The 20,000-nt window shown below is 41.5% G+C and overlaps 1 protein-coding gene across 6 annotated transcripts in view; it reads right to left on the reverse strand.

Annotated features, from left to right (window-relative positions):
* The window catches only part of LOC310797437 (NACHT, LRR and PYD domains-containing protein 3-like), a 132,829-nt gene that overhangs the window by 34,729 nt on the left and 78,100 nt on the right, over window positions 1-20,000 (reverse strand). For all 6 annotated transcript variants that reach the window (XR_014553728.1, XM_083659815.1, XM_083659814.1 and 3 more), the window contains one exon: window positions 7,638-7,817. Coding sequence is in view for 5 of the 6 variants with exons in the window: in XM_083659815.1 (XP_083515941.1) it covers window positions 7,638-7,817 (180 nt within the window). In the remaining variant the exon portion in view is untranslated. The remainder of the gene's footprint in view (window positions 1-7,637; window positions 7,818-20,000) is intronic.

Consider the following 20,000-nt stretch of genomic DNA (forward strand, 5'->3'; position numbering starts at 1 on the left):
AAAAGTTTAAACATTTATCATTTCAAGACGGTTTCACGTATCCAAATTCTTTCTAAGTTTTTAAATCAGGGAAGTCCAGAGATGACACACAAAAAGTTTGGGCTCATTCGGGCAAATGGCCTAGGACGAGTTCGTTTTTTTTTTTTTTGAGAAAGTCCAAGATGGCGGAAAATCTAGCAGACTTAAATGGGCGTGGTCTATATGGATAGATGCGCATTGATCCAGGGAATCCAGCAGATGTGGAATTTTGAATCTACGCCTCACGGTTCAACAGTTATGGGCCAATACGTGAAATGGTCTGTTATAGCGCCACCATCTGGTCAATATGGCTAATTTTTTGTCTCTGAGTAGTCAGAGACAAAAAAATTGCCATATTGGCCAGATGGTGGCGCTATAACAGACCCTTTTGCGTATTGACCCATAACTGCTGAACCGTGAGGCGTAGAATCAAAATTCCACATCTGCTGGATTCCCTGGATCAATACGCATCTATCCATATAGACCACGGCCATTTAAGTCTGCTAGATTTTCCGCCATATTGGACTTTCTCAAAAAAAAAAAAAACGAACTCGTCCTAGGCCATTTGCCCGAATAAGCCCAAACTTTTTGTGTGTCATCTCTGGACTTCCCTGATCTAAAATTGTAAAAAGAATTTGGATACGTGCAACCGTCTTGAAATGATAAATGTTTAAACTTTTGATAAACAAACTCGTCCTAGTTAGGGGTCCAAGCACGAAGTGCGTGGATCCCTATTGTATCTGTTCCGTTTATTAGGGGTCCAAGCACGAAGTGCGTGGATCCCTATTGTATCTGTTCCGTTTATTATTATTATTATTATTATTCCGCCCTAAAACAGCATGCATGTCAAAAACTGTAAGGGCTACAGTAGCCAGACCTTGCACATAGGTTGGAAATGTGCCCCACTACTCAGAGACAAAAAATTTGCCATATTGGCCAGATGGTGGCGCTATAACAGACCCTTTTGCGTATTGACCCATAACTGCTGAACCGTGAGGCGTAGAATCAAAATTCCACATCTGCTGGATTCCCTGGATCAATACGCATCTATCCATATAGACCACGCCCATTTAAGTCTGCTAGATTTTCCGCCATATTGGACTTTCTCAAAAAAAAAAAAAACGAACTCGTCCCAGGCCATTTGCCCGAATGAGCCCAAACTTTTTGTGTGTCATCTCTGGACTTCCCTGATCTAAAATTGTATAAATAATTTGGATACGTGCAACCGTCTTGAAATGATAAATGTTTAAACTTTTGATAAACGAACTCGTCCTAGGCCATTTGCCCGAATGAGCCCAAACTTTTTCTGTGTCATCTCTGGACTTCCCTGATCTAAAGACTTACAAATAATTTGGATACGTGAAACCGTCTTGAAATGATAAATGTTTAAACTTTGACACTATGTCATCACCGATGACAGTCTTGTGACATCACTGATGATGTCATCTATGATGTCATCTATGATGTCATGCTTCCTCTACATAACATCGCGCACACACACACACACACACACATGCACACACACACACACACACACACACACACACACACACACACATGCACACACATATACACCTATACACACACACACACACACGCCACACACACACACACACACATACACACACACACACACACACACACACACACATATACACATACACACACACACACACACATATACTCACACATATACACACACATATACACACACATATATTTATTATTATTATTATTATTATTCCGCCCTAAAACAGCATGCACGTCAAAAACTGTAAGGGCTACAGTAGCCAGACCTTGCACATAGGTTAAAATTAGCCATATTGGCCAGATGGTGGCGCTATAACAGACCCTTTTGCGTATTGACCCATAACTGCTGAACCGTGAGGCGTAGAATCAAAATTCCACATCTGCTGGATTCCCTGGATCAATACGCATCTATCCATATAGACCACGCCCATTTAAGTCTGCTAGATTTTCCGCCATCTTGGACTTTCTCAAAAAAAAAAAAAACGAACTCGTCCTAGGCCATTTGCCCGAATAAGCCCAAACTTTTTGTGTGTCATCTCTGGACTTCCCTGATCTAAAATTGTATAAAGAATTTGGATACGTGCAACCGTCTTGAAATGATAAATCTTTAAACTTTTGATAAACAAACTCGTCCTAGGCCATTTGCCCGAATGAGCCCAAACTTTTTCTGTGTCATCTCTGGACTTCCCTGATCTAAAAACTTACAAAGAATTTGGATACGTGAAACCGTCTTGAAATGATAAATGTTTAAACTTTGACACTATGTCATCACCGATAACAGTCTTGTGACATCACTGATGATGTCATCTATGATGTCATCTATGATGTCATCTATGATGTCATCCTTCCTCTACATAACATCGCGAACACACACACACACACACACACACACATGCACACACACACACACACACACACACACACACACACACACACATGCACACACATATACACCTATACACACACACACACACACGCCACACACACACACACACACATACACACACACACACACACACACACACACACACACACACACACATATACACACACATATATACACACACACATATACACACTTACACACATATACACTAACACTACTATTACTACTGCTACTACTGCTTGAACCCGGTCAGGTCACCAAATCTCAACCAAACTTTGTGCACTTGTGCACATACCAACTCTGACTAAATGTGCAATTCAGTGTCTATATTATCTGACATACACCCCCCAAGTCACCGGAAGCTTGGACCCCGCATCGCCGCTTGCGGCTATATTTATTATTATTATTCTCCGCTAAAACAGTATGCACGTCAAAAACCGTAAGGGGTACAGTAGCCAGACTTTGCACATAGGTTGGAAATGTGCCCCAGTAGTGGGGCACATTTCCAACCTATGTGCAAGGTCTGGCTACTGTAGCCCTTACAGTTTTTGACGTGCATGCTGTTTTAGGGCGGAATAATAATAATAATAATAAACGGAACAGATACAATAGGGGTCCAAGGGGTCCAAGCTTCCGGTGACTTGGGGGGTGTATGTCAGATAATATAGACACTGAATTGCACATTTAGTCAGAGTTGGTATGTGCACAAGTGCACAAAGTTTGGTTGAGATTTGGTGACCTGACCGGGTTCAAGCAGTAGTAGCAGTAGTAATAGTAGTGTTAGTGTATATGTGTGTAAGTGTGTATATGTGTGTGTGTATATATGTGTGTGTATATGTGTGAGTATATGTGTGTGTGTGTGTGTGTGTGTGTGTGTGTATGTGTATATGTGTGTGTGTGTGTGTGTGTGTGTGTGTATGTGTGTGTGTGTGTGTGGCGTGTGTGTGTGTGTGTGTGTGTATAGGTGTATATGTGTGTGCATGTGTGTGTGTGTGTGTGTGTGTGTGTGTGCATGTGTGTGTGTGTGTGTGTGTGTGTGTGTGTGTGTGTGTGTGTGCACGATGTTATGTAGAGGAAGGATGACATCATAGATGACATCATAGATGACATCATCAGTGATGTCACAAGACTGTCATCGGTGATGACATAGTGTCAAAGTTTAAACATTTATCATTTCAAGACGGTTTCACGTATCCAAATTCTTTGTAAGTCTTTAGATCAGGGAAGTCCAGAGATGACACAGAAAAAGTTTGGGCTCATTCGGGCAAATGGCCTAGGACGAGTTCGTTTATCAAAAGTTTAAACATTTATCATTTCAAGACGGTTTCACGTATCCAAATTCTTTATACAACTTTAGATCAGGGAAGTCCAGAGATGACACAGAAAAAGTTTGGGCTCATTCGGGCAAATGGCCTAGGACGAGTTCGTTTTTTTTTTTTTTGAGAAAGTCCAAGATGGCGGAAAATCTAGCAGACTTAAATGGGCGTGGTCTATATGGATAGATGCGTATTGATCCAGGGAATCCAGCAGATGTGGAATTTTGATTCTACGCCTCACGGTTCAGCAGTTATGGGTCAATACGCAAAAGCGTCTGTTATAGCGCCACCATCTGGCCAATATGGCAAATTTTTTGTCTCTGAGTAGTGGGGCACATTTCCAACCTATGTGCAAGGTCTGGCTACTGTAGCCCTTACAGTTTTTGACGTGCATGCTGTTTTAGGGCGGAATAATAATAATAATAATAAACGGAACAGATACAATAGGGATCCACGCACTTCGTGCTTGGACCCCTAATAATAAACGGAACAGATACAATAGGGATCCACGCACTTCGTGCTTGGACCCCTAATTACAATTTTCTTTAAAGAAAGCAGCCCAATAGGAGCTCCTCGTTGAGGCCCTTAGGATGTTCTGTCTGCAAATTATTGATCCAGAAAGCTTCTCTCTGTAAGAGAGCTCTATCTCTGTTACCACCCCTCTTAAGAGGTTTAACTAGCTCTATCCACTGGAACTTGAGAGAGGACACATTGTGTCCAGCAGAATTAAAATGTCTGGGCACAGAAGATTTTTCGTCCCCATTTCTGATACTGCTCTTGTGTTCTGAAATACGTATTTTAAGCTCTCTAGAAGTCTTGCCAATGTAAACAAAATTACAACTGCATTTTAAAAGGTAAACAACAAACTTGGTTTTACATGAAATTCTACTTTTGATAGAAAACTTTTTACCAGAGTGAGGGTGGTAGAAGAACTCTCCTCTGATCATCGCATTACATTGAACACAATTGGAGCAAGGGAAGTTCCCATTGGGTAAAGTTGACAGAAATGAGAAGGCCGTGGACGTGTGTAGGAGTCAGGTCTAACTAACCTGTCTCTCAGGTTCCTAGCACGTTTCTGGGCAAAATGTTTTTTTTTTCATATACATGGCCCACTAGGGGGTCGCTACGCAGTATATGCCAATGTTGTAAAATACATTTCTTAATTTCCTGAGATGCAGGAGAAAAAGTGGTGGCGCATACAATATTAAAATCATGGGTGGAGGAGGTTCTAGGCAACAGCAGGTCATGTCTGTTAGGCTCTTCTCCCTCTGGAGGCTATTATTCAAGTCTCTACTATTGTAGGCCTTAATACTAAAGCAGTCGCCGAGCTCAGACGCCTGCTGTTCAAACACAGAGTCAGTGCTGCAAATTCTTCTGATCCTCAACAGTTGACTGTACGGTAAACCTTTTTTAAAGCAGCTACGAGCAAGATTTTCGATTGTTATTAAACAGTCTAAATTTAATATCAATGCATCACATCTTACCTCTAATACTAGACGAGACCAACGCAGAGTAGTCTCGCTTGAACCCCGAGTGAATCGGCCAGTGTTAGTCTGTCTGTGGCCAGGGCAGATCAGGAAGTGAAATGGTTTGCAGCAGCCACTTCAGCCATAACCACAAAATAACTTCCAAAAAACCTGTTAGAATATAACGAGAGATGTTCGCCAGAGTATGCATGGCGTTCTCCTTGTTTATGGTATGTTGCTAGGCAGCGCAAACGGGGGAAGGCAGGCAGCTGCGGTTCATTTCCGGGTTTATCCGGTCCGCCGGTAGGCAGAGAGAGAGAGAGAGAGCCCCCTGGTGATGCGAGTTTAGACAGACACAGACTTAATAATCATCAAGAGAGCAATCTCCGATTCGCACGGCTTTGGTCTCAGCTACTATTATAGGTAAGATGTGATGCATCAATATTGTAATTATACTGTTTAATAACAATCGAAAATCTTGCTCGTAGCTGCTTTAAGCCCCGGAGGATGGTAACTGGAAAAGTCAAGGAAGCTGTTCCTGTCATTCTCATCATGTACTTTCGTCACCAGTTTATCTGTTTTGCTCACACAAACATCTAGAAAAGAGACAGACTCTTGTCTTGACTGTATTATAAGGAAAACATGATAGATGGCATTCTCGAGTTCATGTGGAGTTTAAACTCCTCTAATTGAGAGACCCAGTAAAACTGAAAAAAATGTCATCAATGAACCTAAACCAACATTTCAATAAACCAGTAAAGGCGTTGTTATGGTAAACAAAATCGTCTTCAAACTTACCCATAAAGAGATTAGCATAATTAGGAGAGCACGGGCTCCCCATGCTAATACCCTGACACTGTAGATAATACAAATTTTCAAATTTAAAATAATTACAGTTTAGGACTAGCTTAGAGAGATCTGTCAAAAAGCCAGTAGGGGGTGTGAGATTCTGTCTCTTATCAAGAAAATGGGCGAGGGCTTCAAGGCCCTCCACATGAGGCACATTAGTATAAAGACTGTTTACATCCATAGTACATAAAAGGTCACTTTTTTCAAAGTCTTGTACATCACCCAACTTATTAAGGAAGTTGGTGGTGTCTTTAAGATATGAAGGAAGAATGGAAACTAAAGATTGAATGTGTTTGTCAATATATTGAGACAAAGGTTATGTCAGAGACTGTGTTCCAGCTACTATGGGTCTGCCAGGTACAGGTTCGACACAGCTCTTATGTATCTTAGGAAGTGTATAGAAAACAGGGCGTATAGGATGTTTCTGTAACAAGAAGTTGTATTCGTCCTGACAGATTAAAGAATTAGTAAGGGCTGTACACAAAAATGAATCAATTTCTTTAGCAAGCTTAATTGTGGGGTCCCCCATTAATGGAGTATAAAACACACTGTCACCAAGCTGTCTCAGCTGTCCATTGTGCAGGTCTTGATGACGGATTAAAAACCTTGAAAGGACATTCATTGAGTGCTGGCATCCCTTGCTTTTTATTGTTACTTTTGTGCCGTGCACCTGAATTTTTACTCTTATTTGGTGAGTGTGCTCACTACCTTTGTGAAGCTCTGCTAGCAAGGAGTGTGTTTGGAGGTTTTAAATATACATGTTTCTAAAATGGTGAAGTCAACTGAAAGCAGCTGAAGCCAGGTTCAAAACGACATAACAAGGACAAACCAGCACTCATTCATATTAATGACAACATGCTGCTGCTTCAACAAGCAGAGACTGAAGAGTGAGTTAGTGAGCGGAGGCTTTTCTTCACTATAAATTAAATCAGTAGAAACAAATAAAAACACACACACACGGTGGCTGGTGAAATGAACCTAGCATCTTCTTGCTGTGAGGCAACAGCGCCCTCCACCACCATCAGTGAGAAAAGTAGTCATTGATGTGGTTGAGGATTAAAGGCTCCTCCAGTCAGTTTTCCTGCCTGTAGAAGCATTGGTGTTCTATGAAAACCTTCTAATATCTATCTCGTATAGTCACACACCTCATCTGATTTGACCAAAGAACTGACATTGAGAAGAACCAAAGGCTAATAGCTTGTTCCACTGCAACATATTATGTTTAATATGATGTGCTCTGAACATTCAGTGTAATTACCAAATTAATAATCATATTTTAAATTCCTTCGTTGCCTCCAAAACTCTGACATCAAAGTTTGTACTCCATAGATGATGGAGGCCATTTTGAAGCCATTTGGACCCGTGTCTTCAAAACAATGGAGAATATCATCACCAAAGTTCATCTTCATTCAATTGAGGAGACCAGGAATGTGTGAAAACAATAGGAAGACAATGTGAGTCCTAAGTCTGATTTCAGATTAAATGACTCTATATAGACATCCCCAAATTAAGTTTCACCACAATATCCTTATAATATTCATGTCAGCACATCATTACAAAATTCTGTCTGACCTCAGAGTCTCCAGGCTGCAGTGTCGACTCTTCAGAAGATCAGACAGGTGCTTCACTGCTGACTCCTTCAGATTGTCGTTGTTACTCAGGTCTAGCTCTTTCAGATGGGAGGAGGGGTTGGACTTCAGAGCTGAGGCCAGAGAGGCAAAGCTGCTCTCTGACAACCTGCAGCGCTCCAATCTGAATAAAGAATAAAACATGTAGATATAAAATAAAACATTCCTGTATAGAAAACCTGATTGAAACCATGTTTCATGATCCACTCAGAGCTGTGGAGGTTTTAAATATACATGTTTCTAAAATGGTGAAGTCAACTGAAAGCAGCTGAAGCTAACAAGCTGCCAGGTTCAAAAATAACATAACAAGGACAAAGCAGCACTCATTAATATTAATGACAACATGCTGCTGCTTCAATAAACAAGCAGAGACTGAAGAGTGAGTTAGTGAGTGGAGGCTTTTCTTCACTATAAAAATAAATCAGCAGAAACAAATAAAAAAAGATGAGAATGTAAATTTGTGGCTGGAGGAACAAACTTCCACTTGAAAGAGTGGCATCACTCAGCTCAACACACAGAGCTAAACTTGGACATTGTAGCCTACTTGCAAAAATATGTTTGTGTTCCTGTAGTCAGAGTTGCAGGGCCGTCAATTCCCCCGTGCCAAACACGTTTCTATTTACCAGTAGGGCTGGGCGATATGACCAAAATGGCATATCCCAATATAGGTCATTTCATATCCCGATATCGATATACATCACAATCCGTGTATGTTGTGTTCTTTCGTTTTTCCGTTTCAAAACCAAATCGGAAAAACCAAATAACGGTTTCGTTTTTTTCTTTTTCCGTTTTAAAACCAAAACGGAAAAACGGAAAATCAAAAAACGAAAAAAACAGGAGGTTTTTCTGTTTTAAAACTAAACGGGAAAAGGGGAAAATCAAGATTTGTTTTGTTGTTTTGTTTCTGTGATATTTGGATACGGTATTTTTGGAAACCCCCGTGAATGCTGGGAAAACGAGGAGAGGAGAGTAGGCGCATGCGCGACATTTCCGCGGAAGTTTCAGTCTCAGAGAGGAGTATGGTCTGAAGTTTGCTTGTTGCGTTTTGACAACTTATTGCAGTTATGGCCTCACTTAAACCTTATCATAACTTGATCCAGGAACTGTTTGACAGTGGACAAACATACTCCGAGATCAGTGCCGCGCTGCAGCTTTCTGGTGCTCCGCGCTCCTCAGGTTAGTAACGTTATTTCGTTATTTTGTATGTTGTTAGTCGTTTTTATGTTGTCCTCTCCATGTGGCCATGCTTTCAAACTTATATCAGCTAAAACAGATGTTTATGTAACGTTACATTAACGTAAGCTAACGTTAGCTTTCAGCTGTTATATTTGAGGCAAACCTGCCGCTCATGTTGTGATGTTGTACAGTATAACGTAGCGACTAGCTAGCTTGTCTGTCTGACCGTCTGCCTGTCTCTTTGTCTGTCAATCTGTCTCACTGTCTGTCTACCTGACTGTCAGTCAGCAGATAGACAGACAGTGAGACAGTCAGTAGCCTACATCAATCAGTGACTAACTGACTTTCTGACTGTCTGTCTCACTGTCTACCTGACTGTCTGTCTCACTGTCTGACTGTCTACCTGACTGTCAGTCAGCGTCTCTCTGACTGACTGTGTGTTTCGCCTGTCTACCTCACTGACTGATGTCTGTCTGCCACTGACTGTCTGCCTGACTGTCACACTGGATGTTATGTAATTTAATGTATAGCTTTCCATTGTTGCTTTGAATTTGACATTAGGCCAGGCATGACAATAGAGGCCTCTTTTAGGTCTGTGACCTCTGACCCCTTTTGTTTTTGCCCATAGTCTTCTGCACGGCCCAGCCACAGTCTTCATCACCAGTGTCAGGCCCAGTCTCCTGAAAGGTTCCGCCTGTGTCGTTGGTGTCCGGGCCATCGTCCAGGGTTGCTCCACCCTTCGGCCCAACCTCCTGGACACCCTCTACACTGTTGTGCCTGTTCGTCGCTGCCCAGGCCACATCACCTGCTCACTTCCTCCATGGGGCGACAACTTAGTTTGAACTATACATCAACTGACACTTAACTAGACCAGCTTGTGATTTGTGTATCTGTTTCAAATAAATGTACCATTTGAAGGGGCAGCTGTTCAAAAACCCAAGCTAAACGTCCTGGACTCAATCTCAGAGAATCCTTCACATCACCTCTCACCATTGCCAGTTACACACGTCATTAGTAACCACAATCAGGATTTAATTACCCCACCTCAATGCCCCACCTTCATCCTTTGCAGTGTTCCTTTAAAGTTTCTGTTAATCTGTTTGTTCTCATGTGTTCTATTGATCACACTCAATAGAACACACTCTAGGCCGTGTCAGGTCACTCCACCCTGTCCACCCTTTTGGTCATCGGTCAATTGACTATTATACAAAAGGTAGTTCTGGCAGGAGCAATTTGAATTGATGATGCAGAGTTCGGATAAGACAAGACAGTTTGGTCTTTTTTTATTTATTTTTATTTAAAAGGTTTACATTTCCTAATATGTACAGTATTATTGCCGCATGTATATGCTTGTTCAAAATATGCATTGCCACATGTATTAGATATGTTTGTTCAATGTAAATTACAAATACTATTTGAATATGTGTCAATTGTTTAAACACAGACAAAATGGATACTAAATTTGATTTTGAACACAGCTACATTATTGAGTTGCTGAATTAAAAATATATAGGTGAGGCAATTGTATTTATACAGCACCAAATCATACACTTAAGATCCTTTACAAATAAAACAGGTGAAGACCAAACTCTCCAGGCAATTAAGGTATGGATGGACATCAGCTACAGATAAAATTGTGCTAAATGATAGCTACTGTAATGGTCTACAAAGGTCCAATGCCCACCCTTTCCCCTCAAGTATTTAGAATTGACTACAAATGCAGTCAGTACATTTTAGTAGACATGATATGCCAAACAGCTTTAATGGTCAAAAGTTGACACTGCATGATGTAAAATACTTGAATAAAGATTCTGGAGTCAGAGGTTGGTCTCAGATGAATATATTATAGCTTGCAAGCGGAGGAATAGAGTATAGCTTAAGGCTGGTACAATATCACTCATTCTCTAGATCAGTGATACTCAACCCGAGGCTCACCCTATGTTCCCCGGGCCCTATGTTCCCCGTTTTTAACACTCTCCGTAACATTTGGGGTGTCTATCCGCTATGCCGACCACCCGCAATGCCGACCTTAGGTTTAGGCGTGAGGGGTGGGAGAGGTTAGGTTTTGGGTTAGGGTCTGGGGGAGGTTAGGAAGGGTTCTATGTTCCCTGGTCCCACAAAAACTGGGAACATAGGACCCGGGGAACATACGTACGCTCCCCTCTAGAGCCACATGCGGCTACTTAAAATAAATAAATACAAATCTAATAAAATAATGGGAGGAAAGGGACTTTCTCTTTCAAAGCTTTTGTTTTTGTCAGTGTCTCCTGAGTAGGGCAAGGGAGTACCACTGCTCTAGATTATACACAGGCCCCAGCAAATCTGTCATATCTCTCTCTACAATGCAGACAGTTATGGAGTTCTGGACAAAATTACATAACAATGTTCTCAGATTTGTGTGTGAGTCCCCCCAATCAAATGGGTCAGTGGCCCTAATTTCGGGACTAAATTATGGTATGGTTTTATTTGGTGATTAAAAAGGGCACATCTTGCCAACACACTAACATAGAAGAGAAATTTAAAATAAAAATCACTGAGGATGAAAACACAATAAAGCCCAAAGGCTTATTCCATTGTGGTCCTCATAGGGGTCCTTGAAAGGAAAAGGGTCAGAACCACTGGTCTATCACATAGCCACCTTTATGTAAGAGTGTGAATTGACCTGCTGGTTAATTATTTAAGCTACAGTACTTGGCACTAGCTACTTGTCTATGGTCCGTGTTCGACATAGCCCTGCCTGTAAGAGTAGACTTTTTAACGACTTTTTGGTAAAAAATTTTTTTTTTTTTATATGTAGACTGTTAAAACCAAGAAGTTGATACGCTGATAGTCCTCTCAGCTTTTATTTGGAGATATTTGCTGGTTGGTAGTCTAAGTCTAAACTTTAGACTAATAATATTGCATGTATGTAGAGGCATGGATGTTAGCTGGTACAAAGATGTATGAAATATATCAGCTTAGACCCTGGTTGCAAGTATAACCATTTATAAAAGGCAGGATGAAGGTGATAGCCTGGGTAAACCCAGCCTTCAATGTGACGTCACAGGCTATGCCTGTAGTGTACATTTCTTAGGTGCTGATAGTACATATAGAGGTCATGTGGAGGCTGGATTTACCCAGGCTATGAAGGTGGGGTAATCAAATCCTGATCGTGGGCACTAATGAGGTGAGTGAGAGGTGATGGTGTGAAAGATTCTGGGAGATTGAGTCCAGGATGTTGAGGTATAGTTCAAATTAAGTAGTCGCCCCATGGAGAAAGTGAGCAGGTGATGTGGCCTGGGCAGCGACGAACAGGCACAACAGTGTAGAGGGTATCCAGGAGGCTGGGCCGAAGGGTGGAGCAACCCTGGACGATGGCCCGGACACCAATGACACAGGCGGAACTTTTCAGGAGACTGGGCCTGACACTGGCGATGAAGACTGTGGCTGGGCCGTGCAGAAGACTATGGGCAAAAATAAAAGGGGTCAGAGGTCACAGACCTAAAAGAGGCCTCTATTGTCATGCCTGGCCTAATGTCAAATTCAAAGCAACAATGGAAAGCTATACATTAAATTACATAACATCCAGTGTGACAGTCAGGCAGACAGTCAGTGGCAGACAGACATCAGTCAGTGAGGTAGACAGGCGAAACACACAGTCAGTCAGACGCTGACTGACAGTCAGTCAGGTAGACAGTCAGGTAGACAGTCGTGCAGACAGAGTCAGAAAGTCAGTTAGTCACTGACTGATGTAGGCTACTGACTGTCTGTCTCACTGTCTGTCTATCTGCTGACTGACAGTCAGGTAGACAGACAGTGAGACAGATTGACAGACAAAGAGACAGGCAGACGGTCAGACAGACAAGATAGCTAGTCGCTACGTTATACTGTACAACACCACAACATGAGCGGCAGGTTTGCCTCAAATATAACAGCTGAAAGCTAATGTTAGCTTGCAAGCTAACGTTAATGTAACGTTACATAAACATCTGTTTTAGCTGATATAAGTTTGAAAGCATGGCCACATGGAGAGGACAACATAAAAACGACAAACAACATAAAAAATAACGAAATAACATTACTAACCTGAGCAGCGCGGAGCACCAGAAAGCTGCAGCGCGGCACTGATCTCGGAGTATGTTTGTCCACTGTCAAACAGTTCGTGGATCAAGTTATGATAAGGTTTAAGTGCGGCCATAACTGCAATAAGTTGTCAAAACGTAACAAGCAAACTTCAGACCATACTCCTCTCTGAGACTGAAACTTCCGCGGAAATGTCGCGCATGCGCCTACTCTCCTCTCCTCGTTTTCCCAGCATTCACGGGGGTTTCCAAAAATACCGTATCCAAATATCACAGAAACAAAACAACAAAACAAATCTTGATTTTCCCCTTTTCCCGTTTAGTTTTAAAACAGAAAAACCTCCTGTTTTTTCGTTTTTTGATTTTCCGTTTTTCCGTTTTGGTTTTAAAACGGAAAAAGAAAAAAACGAAACCGCTATTTGGTTTTTCCGATTTGGTTTTGAAACGGAAAAACGAAAGAACACAACATACACGGATTCATCACGATATTATTATGTTATGTAGCGGTTAAACCAGTTAAAATTTTGTCAATATCAAATCCCACAAAGGATACATGCATTCAGAATACAGATAAGCATGGCTATTCTTTACAACACAAACAAATGTATAATGAGTTGCAGGGCAGTAGAATGAAACACAAGAACCACACCACCAGCTCAATTTTCAAAGATTACATTAGAGCAAAACGGGTAGATTAAAAGTTATTTATAGTTCAGTCCAGTTCTCTCAGTTAATTTATAAAGGAACAAAAATCCTCTACTTCGGGATTTCCATGTTACCAGTTCAGTTCACTCAACAAACATACCGTAATTTTCGGACTATAAGCCGCAGCTTTTTCCCCATTTTTCGACCCTGCGGCTTATATAACGGTGCGGCTAATCTATGGATTTTTACAGCTAACGGCCACTAGGGGACCTCCTAAATCTATGGATTTTGGTACGAGAGACAGAACCAGAGCAAGACAGACATTACGAGAGCGAGACCCTGATTGGATGATGTTGCAAAAAATGTGCCTCGCGACCTGCTTGGAGCACTGTGCCACTACGCTCTCTCAGCCACTACTGTAAAACACCCTCCCTCCTCCCACCCTCCCTCGCTCCGGGGGGAAAATGGCGGTGATTGAGCCAGAAAGACAGTCTGAATGAAATTGAATGTAACGTTCCCAATTCTATGTATTACATTCTAAAAAATGAACGGCAACATTTTGGAAGGCTAAGCCACACTAGTTGTGTGGCTTAGCCTTCCAAAATGTTGCCGTTCAAAAGATGGAGAACTGGCTGTGTTACGACGATGAGGGTAAGGACTCAAAACGGTCTCTGCTGATAAGACACGGAGATCTCTGTTACAGGCAGGCGCTACGCCTCCTCCTGACCAGTTTTAAACATTAAAACACCTGCGGCTTATAGTCCAGTGCGGCTTATATATGTACACATCATTCAATTTAGCTGCTGCGGCTTATATTCAGGTGCGCCTTATAGTGCGAAAATTACGGTACTCCACTCCGGGATTTCCCGGTTATCTAACAAACAACTCAAGGAAAGCTATACAGTCAATGGCTATAAGCTAAAGCTAACTATCTAGCTTTAGCAAGCTAGACGTGTGGTTGTCGGCTCCTCCATGGATTTCCTTGGGATGACAAGATGAGAGAAGACGTTTTGCCAGGTTTAACATTACGAGGACACACGCAAATATGGATCAAACACAGACTTAACACACTACAAATGCCTGTGTAGACTAGGTGGACGTAACTTCTTCCTGCTCTTTACGATTTGTGCCACTCAGCTTGTTGACAGAGTCTGGTGCGTGTGTGGACTGTGGACGTGAGTGTAAAAAAAACACAGAATGACGAAAGCACAGCGTCGTCCAAATGACGGACAATATTGCCGTAAAGAGTGTGATTTGCAACACAACGATATAAATGATAGAGCATCATATGAAACGATGGACATTTTCTATCGTGAAAATGATATTTCGTCATATGGCCCAGCCCTATTTACCAGTTTTATTTATATTTATTTTTTAACCAAAGGGCACGACCCAGATCTCTGTCTTTCCTCAGTGTGATTACTCACCAGCAGAGAGCAGAGAGAGTTTAAGTTTTAACAAGCCTTTAATGAAACCTCTACCTACGACATGTACAGGACCGGCATTGGAGGGGGCCAGACCCGGCCGGGCCCCCCCATTCCCCAAACAGGCCCCCCCATTCAAAATTGTGTTGTTGTTGTTGTTGCTAAAAACTTTTTTCCGTTTTTCTGTTTTGAAGTTTAAAACGGAAAACAAAAACAAAAAAATGATTCCCCCCATTTCGTTTTTTCAATTTAAAACCATTGAAAATGGGTTATACTTGAGTACCCTGACCTGGTCTATTTATGTTTAAACATTTATAATACTGAATCAATGTTTAGTACTAATGTTATGTTAAATTATCTGTCTTAACCTGTTGGCACAGGAAAAGAAAATTTGAAAACATACAGAAATACCCATTGTAATATAGGTGAGCACATCAATTTATTTAGGTAGAAATTAAATTTTTGATGGCACAAGTTTTCTGGTCCAATTTTGTTTGCCGCGAAAACTGTCACGCTTAATATTGTTTGGCCCGCGACTCCTTATATTTTTCTGTATGCAGCCCACAACCATAAAAGTTTGGCCACCCCTGACTTAGGGTGTCAAGTCATAGGCTGTGTTCGAAACCGGGTACTGCGCCTACTACTACTACTACTCCTACTACTAAATTGAGTATGTAGTGTGTTTACACTGTGCAGTATAAAATTTTTGAGTAGGCGAGAAAAACCCGGAAGTCTACTACATTCGGAAGATTTCCTGAGTAGAGACGAGCTGCTTACTTCATATACTCATTCCCGCATAATGCATTGCGACTCATCTGACCAGCCCCGGGAAGACTCGAAACTCCGCCATTAGAGCAACGCCAGTTCACTGCTCCAGGTATGTTTTCACAATTTTGTTTTCACGCTATTTCATCACTAACTTCACTTCTGACACATTTGAGGCGGTAAGTAGGGATAGTAGCAGCGTTTTAGTTGACTTTTATAACGAAATGTTCGAAGGGGTGTATAACCTCCACAACTGAGCACGTCGGCAGCAGCCTGTCGCCTGCGGGGAAACAGGCTGATCTGGCCGGCTAGCTTTGTTGACCCACCCGGCGCCTCGGCTCACAGAACCCCTGTTCCCTCTCCCCACAGTTACAATGGCAGACGGAGCTGCCGCTGCAGCTGCTGGAAGCAGCAGGAGCTAAAATTGTGAGGAATGTGGCGTTAATGTGCCCAAATAATAGTAGAATGACAGGGTTATATTCATAATGAACGTAAATAAGTAATGCCATAACGTTCGTTTCTTCAGGGGGGGATGAAGACACCAGGCGCCTCATTTAATGGCGAGGGGAAAATGAAGAGCTCTTCACACACACAAAAAACTCTGCAGTGAAAGGCTTAAGAACATTTAACAACATGTAATTTCCATGTGCATGGCTCGCAACGTTATTTAATTAAATGAATTTGATTGTTTGTATCAGATTCATAAAACGATCGGTTTTGAAAATGAGCATTTTTCAATTTTGGACTATCAATTGAAACATCAACTGAATGAATGATACAATCATTGTGTTAAACTGTATAGGTGAAAGTTACAGGTATGGCCTCAGCAAGTGGGACATCATGGTGGAATGAGGAGGACTCAGAGGAACCAATTCCAAGGGTTTTTATTCAAAGCAGATCCCTTTGTGGATGGATAACCATCAGACAGATGTTGACAAGTGTAAACAGATGATTGAACCTAAAAGACAAACAAGATATTAACAAAGTATTCGAACAAACAAGAGAAAACAAATTCAACTGTAAACTAATATAATAAAACTAATTCAAATCAAATACTCAATCAATATACAAAGGAAATAACACTAACTATAACAAACTTAACACTTACTTTAAATGATGCATCTGTACATTTGCAGACAAAGGGATTTGGCAGGAAAGGCCCAACCAACAGCCTTCCCCCAGCAGCGTAGATGGCAAACTGAGCCTGATCTAATCAGTGTCCTCTTATACAGTCCAGGTGTGGCTGGTTAGAGTGCATCTAAGGCCTGCAGCTCCCGGCCGTTCCATCAGAGAATTCCCCATTGCTTTTCTCCATAGATGTTTAGAAAAATCCTTACATGAGTTTTATGCCTGGAACCAAGCCAACCAGCCACCTATAGTCAGGGGCGTTGGAAGTACCTTTAGGTAGGGGGTGCTGCCACTGATTCAACATTGGGGGGGACGGCTGACGGCGCCCACAGGGCGGCAAAAAATTTGGCCACTTTGTCGCCAGATTAGAGGAATATTAATATTAAGATTAGACTGTTGTGTCATTATTCAGTCACCTTTTCTCACTCACCTCCATGTCACCACTTGCTCCCACTGCTGTGTTGGAATCCTCATTCTCTCTCCCACCCTTTTTGGACTTTTAGTCATATTTAGAGGAATATTAAATTTTAAATTAACATTAGGATTATACTGTTGTGATGTCATTATTCAGTGTCTTCTCCTCTTCTCTGCAGCATTACTCAATTTACCCTCAGGACTCAGGGACAGTGATAGCCTACCTGCTATTCCTCCGATATATCCAGGGCCGGATTAATAGTACCATGGGCCCCCGGTGCTATTCATTTTCTAAGCTATTCATTTAGCCTTTTAAGGTAGTCATAAAGATTATATCTTCCAGACTGAAATGTTATAACAGAAGTGGAGTATTGGCCAGAATTACATGAACATTTGGACACTTATTCAGCGGGTATTTTGCATGTTGCGTTCAGGTGCACTGTAAAAAAAAAAAAAATTTTTTTTTTTTTTTTTTTTTTTTTACATCTCTTGCCACCAGGGGGTGCTGCAGCGCCCACCGCACCGTGCTTCCAATGCCTTTGCCTATAGTGACCATAAAACATTTCACAGTGGAGATAACAAAAATGTTCACTTTCCCCTGTTTTTATTTTTTGTATTTGCTCCAAGTGAAATGTTTTATGGTCACTCACGATTCAGTAGGTGGCTGGGGAATTATCTGATGGAACGGGAGCTGAGAAAAAGTAGGCGGTCACTTTTGAGCTGTATTCTGTTGCTTGGTGGTGTCTTTCTGTCTAAGAAGACAGCACATTTTGATGTCATCCCCTCTTGATCAAACAGCAAGAACTTATTGAATAAGTATCAAAAGCAGTCTTGATGTTTAGCATAAAAGAAACATGTGATGATGGTGATGTTTGCCTTCTTCACAAGGAAAAGTCAGTCCTGCTTGGGTGATATCTACAATTTGTTAAAGCCGTGCATTGTGTTTGCCCTATATCCAACCCCCCAGCCCCCCAATCTGTAGCCAAATAAGATTCTCACATAACCTTTTTTTGTTTTGTTTTGTAGGACCTGAAGGCTCCTCGGACGGGTGTCTCTACAGAGGGAGGAGAGGCCAGAAAATATGCAGAAATAAATAACACAAAATATTATAGCTTTGTCAGTGTTTTTTCACTTTTTACAATTTATACTGTTTGTAAAAATGTCACTCCTTTTGGTTAGAAATAGCTTGACACAAATGCCCTGGACCAAAGATTGGAGCATTATTTTTGTTTAGGTAGGATGGTTGGTCTACGAGGCAGCTGAAGTCAACACTAAATGGTAAATTTCATTGCCCTTGACTATACAGAATTCAGAATCAGCTTTATTGGAGAACCCTCACAGTTACAGACAGTACAGGTGCAGCTCAAAAAATTAGAATATTGTGTAAATATGGTAAAGATATTTTTTCCTCCCAGCTCACAGGTCAGTTTATTGACGTTTCTGATGAAGACCGTTTGGCCGAAACGTCAATAAACTGACCTGGGAGCTGACAAAATACCAGTGTGCGGACTCCAGGTTTATTTTATTAAAGCAAAATGATTCCCGACAAAGTATTGAGTGCAGGCATGAACATAACTTTTCAGAAGATGGACATTTCTGTTTTGAAAATAGTTTATTTTATGTGATATTTAATTTGTTGAAATACTGTTTTGGGGGTGTTATGAGCTAGAAGCCAAATTATGCTTAAACAATTAAATACTTGAAATAATTTACTTTGTGTGTAATGAATCTATAATCTATGTGATAACGTGTTCTTAAAATGTGTGCAATTTTTTATACTAAAAGAAACAGGAAAATGTTGATTTTCTCATGTATAGGTTATAATTGATTTATTGTCCTATTGATAGTACTTTTAGTACTACTATTTAGATAGTACTTTTTTTATTATAATTATCTATCGATCGATGATCAAACATATACATTTTTTTTACCCCAAGTCTTACTCCTCATGCCAGCCAAAACCTAACCAACCCCAATGAGTACCCCACTGGTGTTAATGCTGTAATGAGGCCTTTTTCACTTTTACACGTGTTTGATGCATGGGGAGGACGCTTTAAAGATTAATGTAGTCATTAGTCTGCAGTGTTCTGATGGTAGATAATTTGACTCCCTTTATGCTTTCTCTCATCCCAACTTCACATCACATACTGGGAGCTAGTTAGCTGCCTGCCCTGAACGAAACTAACATTACTGATTGTAATGCGACATGTATAAAAATATCCCACTTCTGGGAGGGATCAAAATATGATGATGTACATTTGCATCTACCGCAGTCGACGACGCCGAGCTTGTCTCCGTCCTATGGCACACATCGGAGGCATGTTGAGATCAGTGGGGAAGACGAAAGCACAATGGGCAGCACCTGTGTTGTCCTTTCAAGTCTCCACAAACGTCCAATAGTGTCGCCGCAGACAGAATTGGCGTCATTTTGATAGAGTAGCCAATGAATCAAGTCAATTCACGAGTTACCAGGCGATTTTTTTATGTGATATATGTCCAGAGCGAGGTAGCAGCAAGGTCACGCCCAGCAACCGCAATATTCTGCATAGTACGAGGCCGGGCCAATGCGCTCTGAAGTCCGCTAGCGGCGCTTGGAATCAGCACGTAAGTTGTCCCAGCCCAAGGTGCTCTAAAGTCCCGGTAGGCAGCAGTACCTAGCCGCGGGTCCCTGGAAGTCGGGAGCCCAATTTTTTT

Source organism: Poromitra crassiceps, assembly GCF_964638095.1.
Source record: "Poromitra crassiceps genome assembly, chromosome: 2".
Taxonomy (NCBI): Eukaryota; Metazoa; Chordata; class Actinopteri; order Beryciformes; family Melamphaidae; genus Poromitra; species Poromitra crassiceps.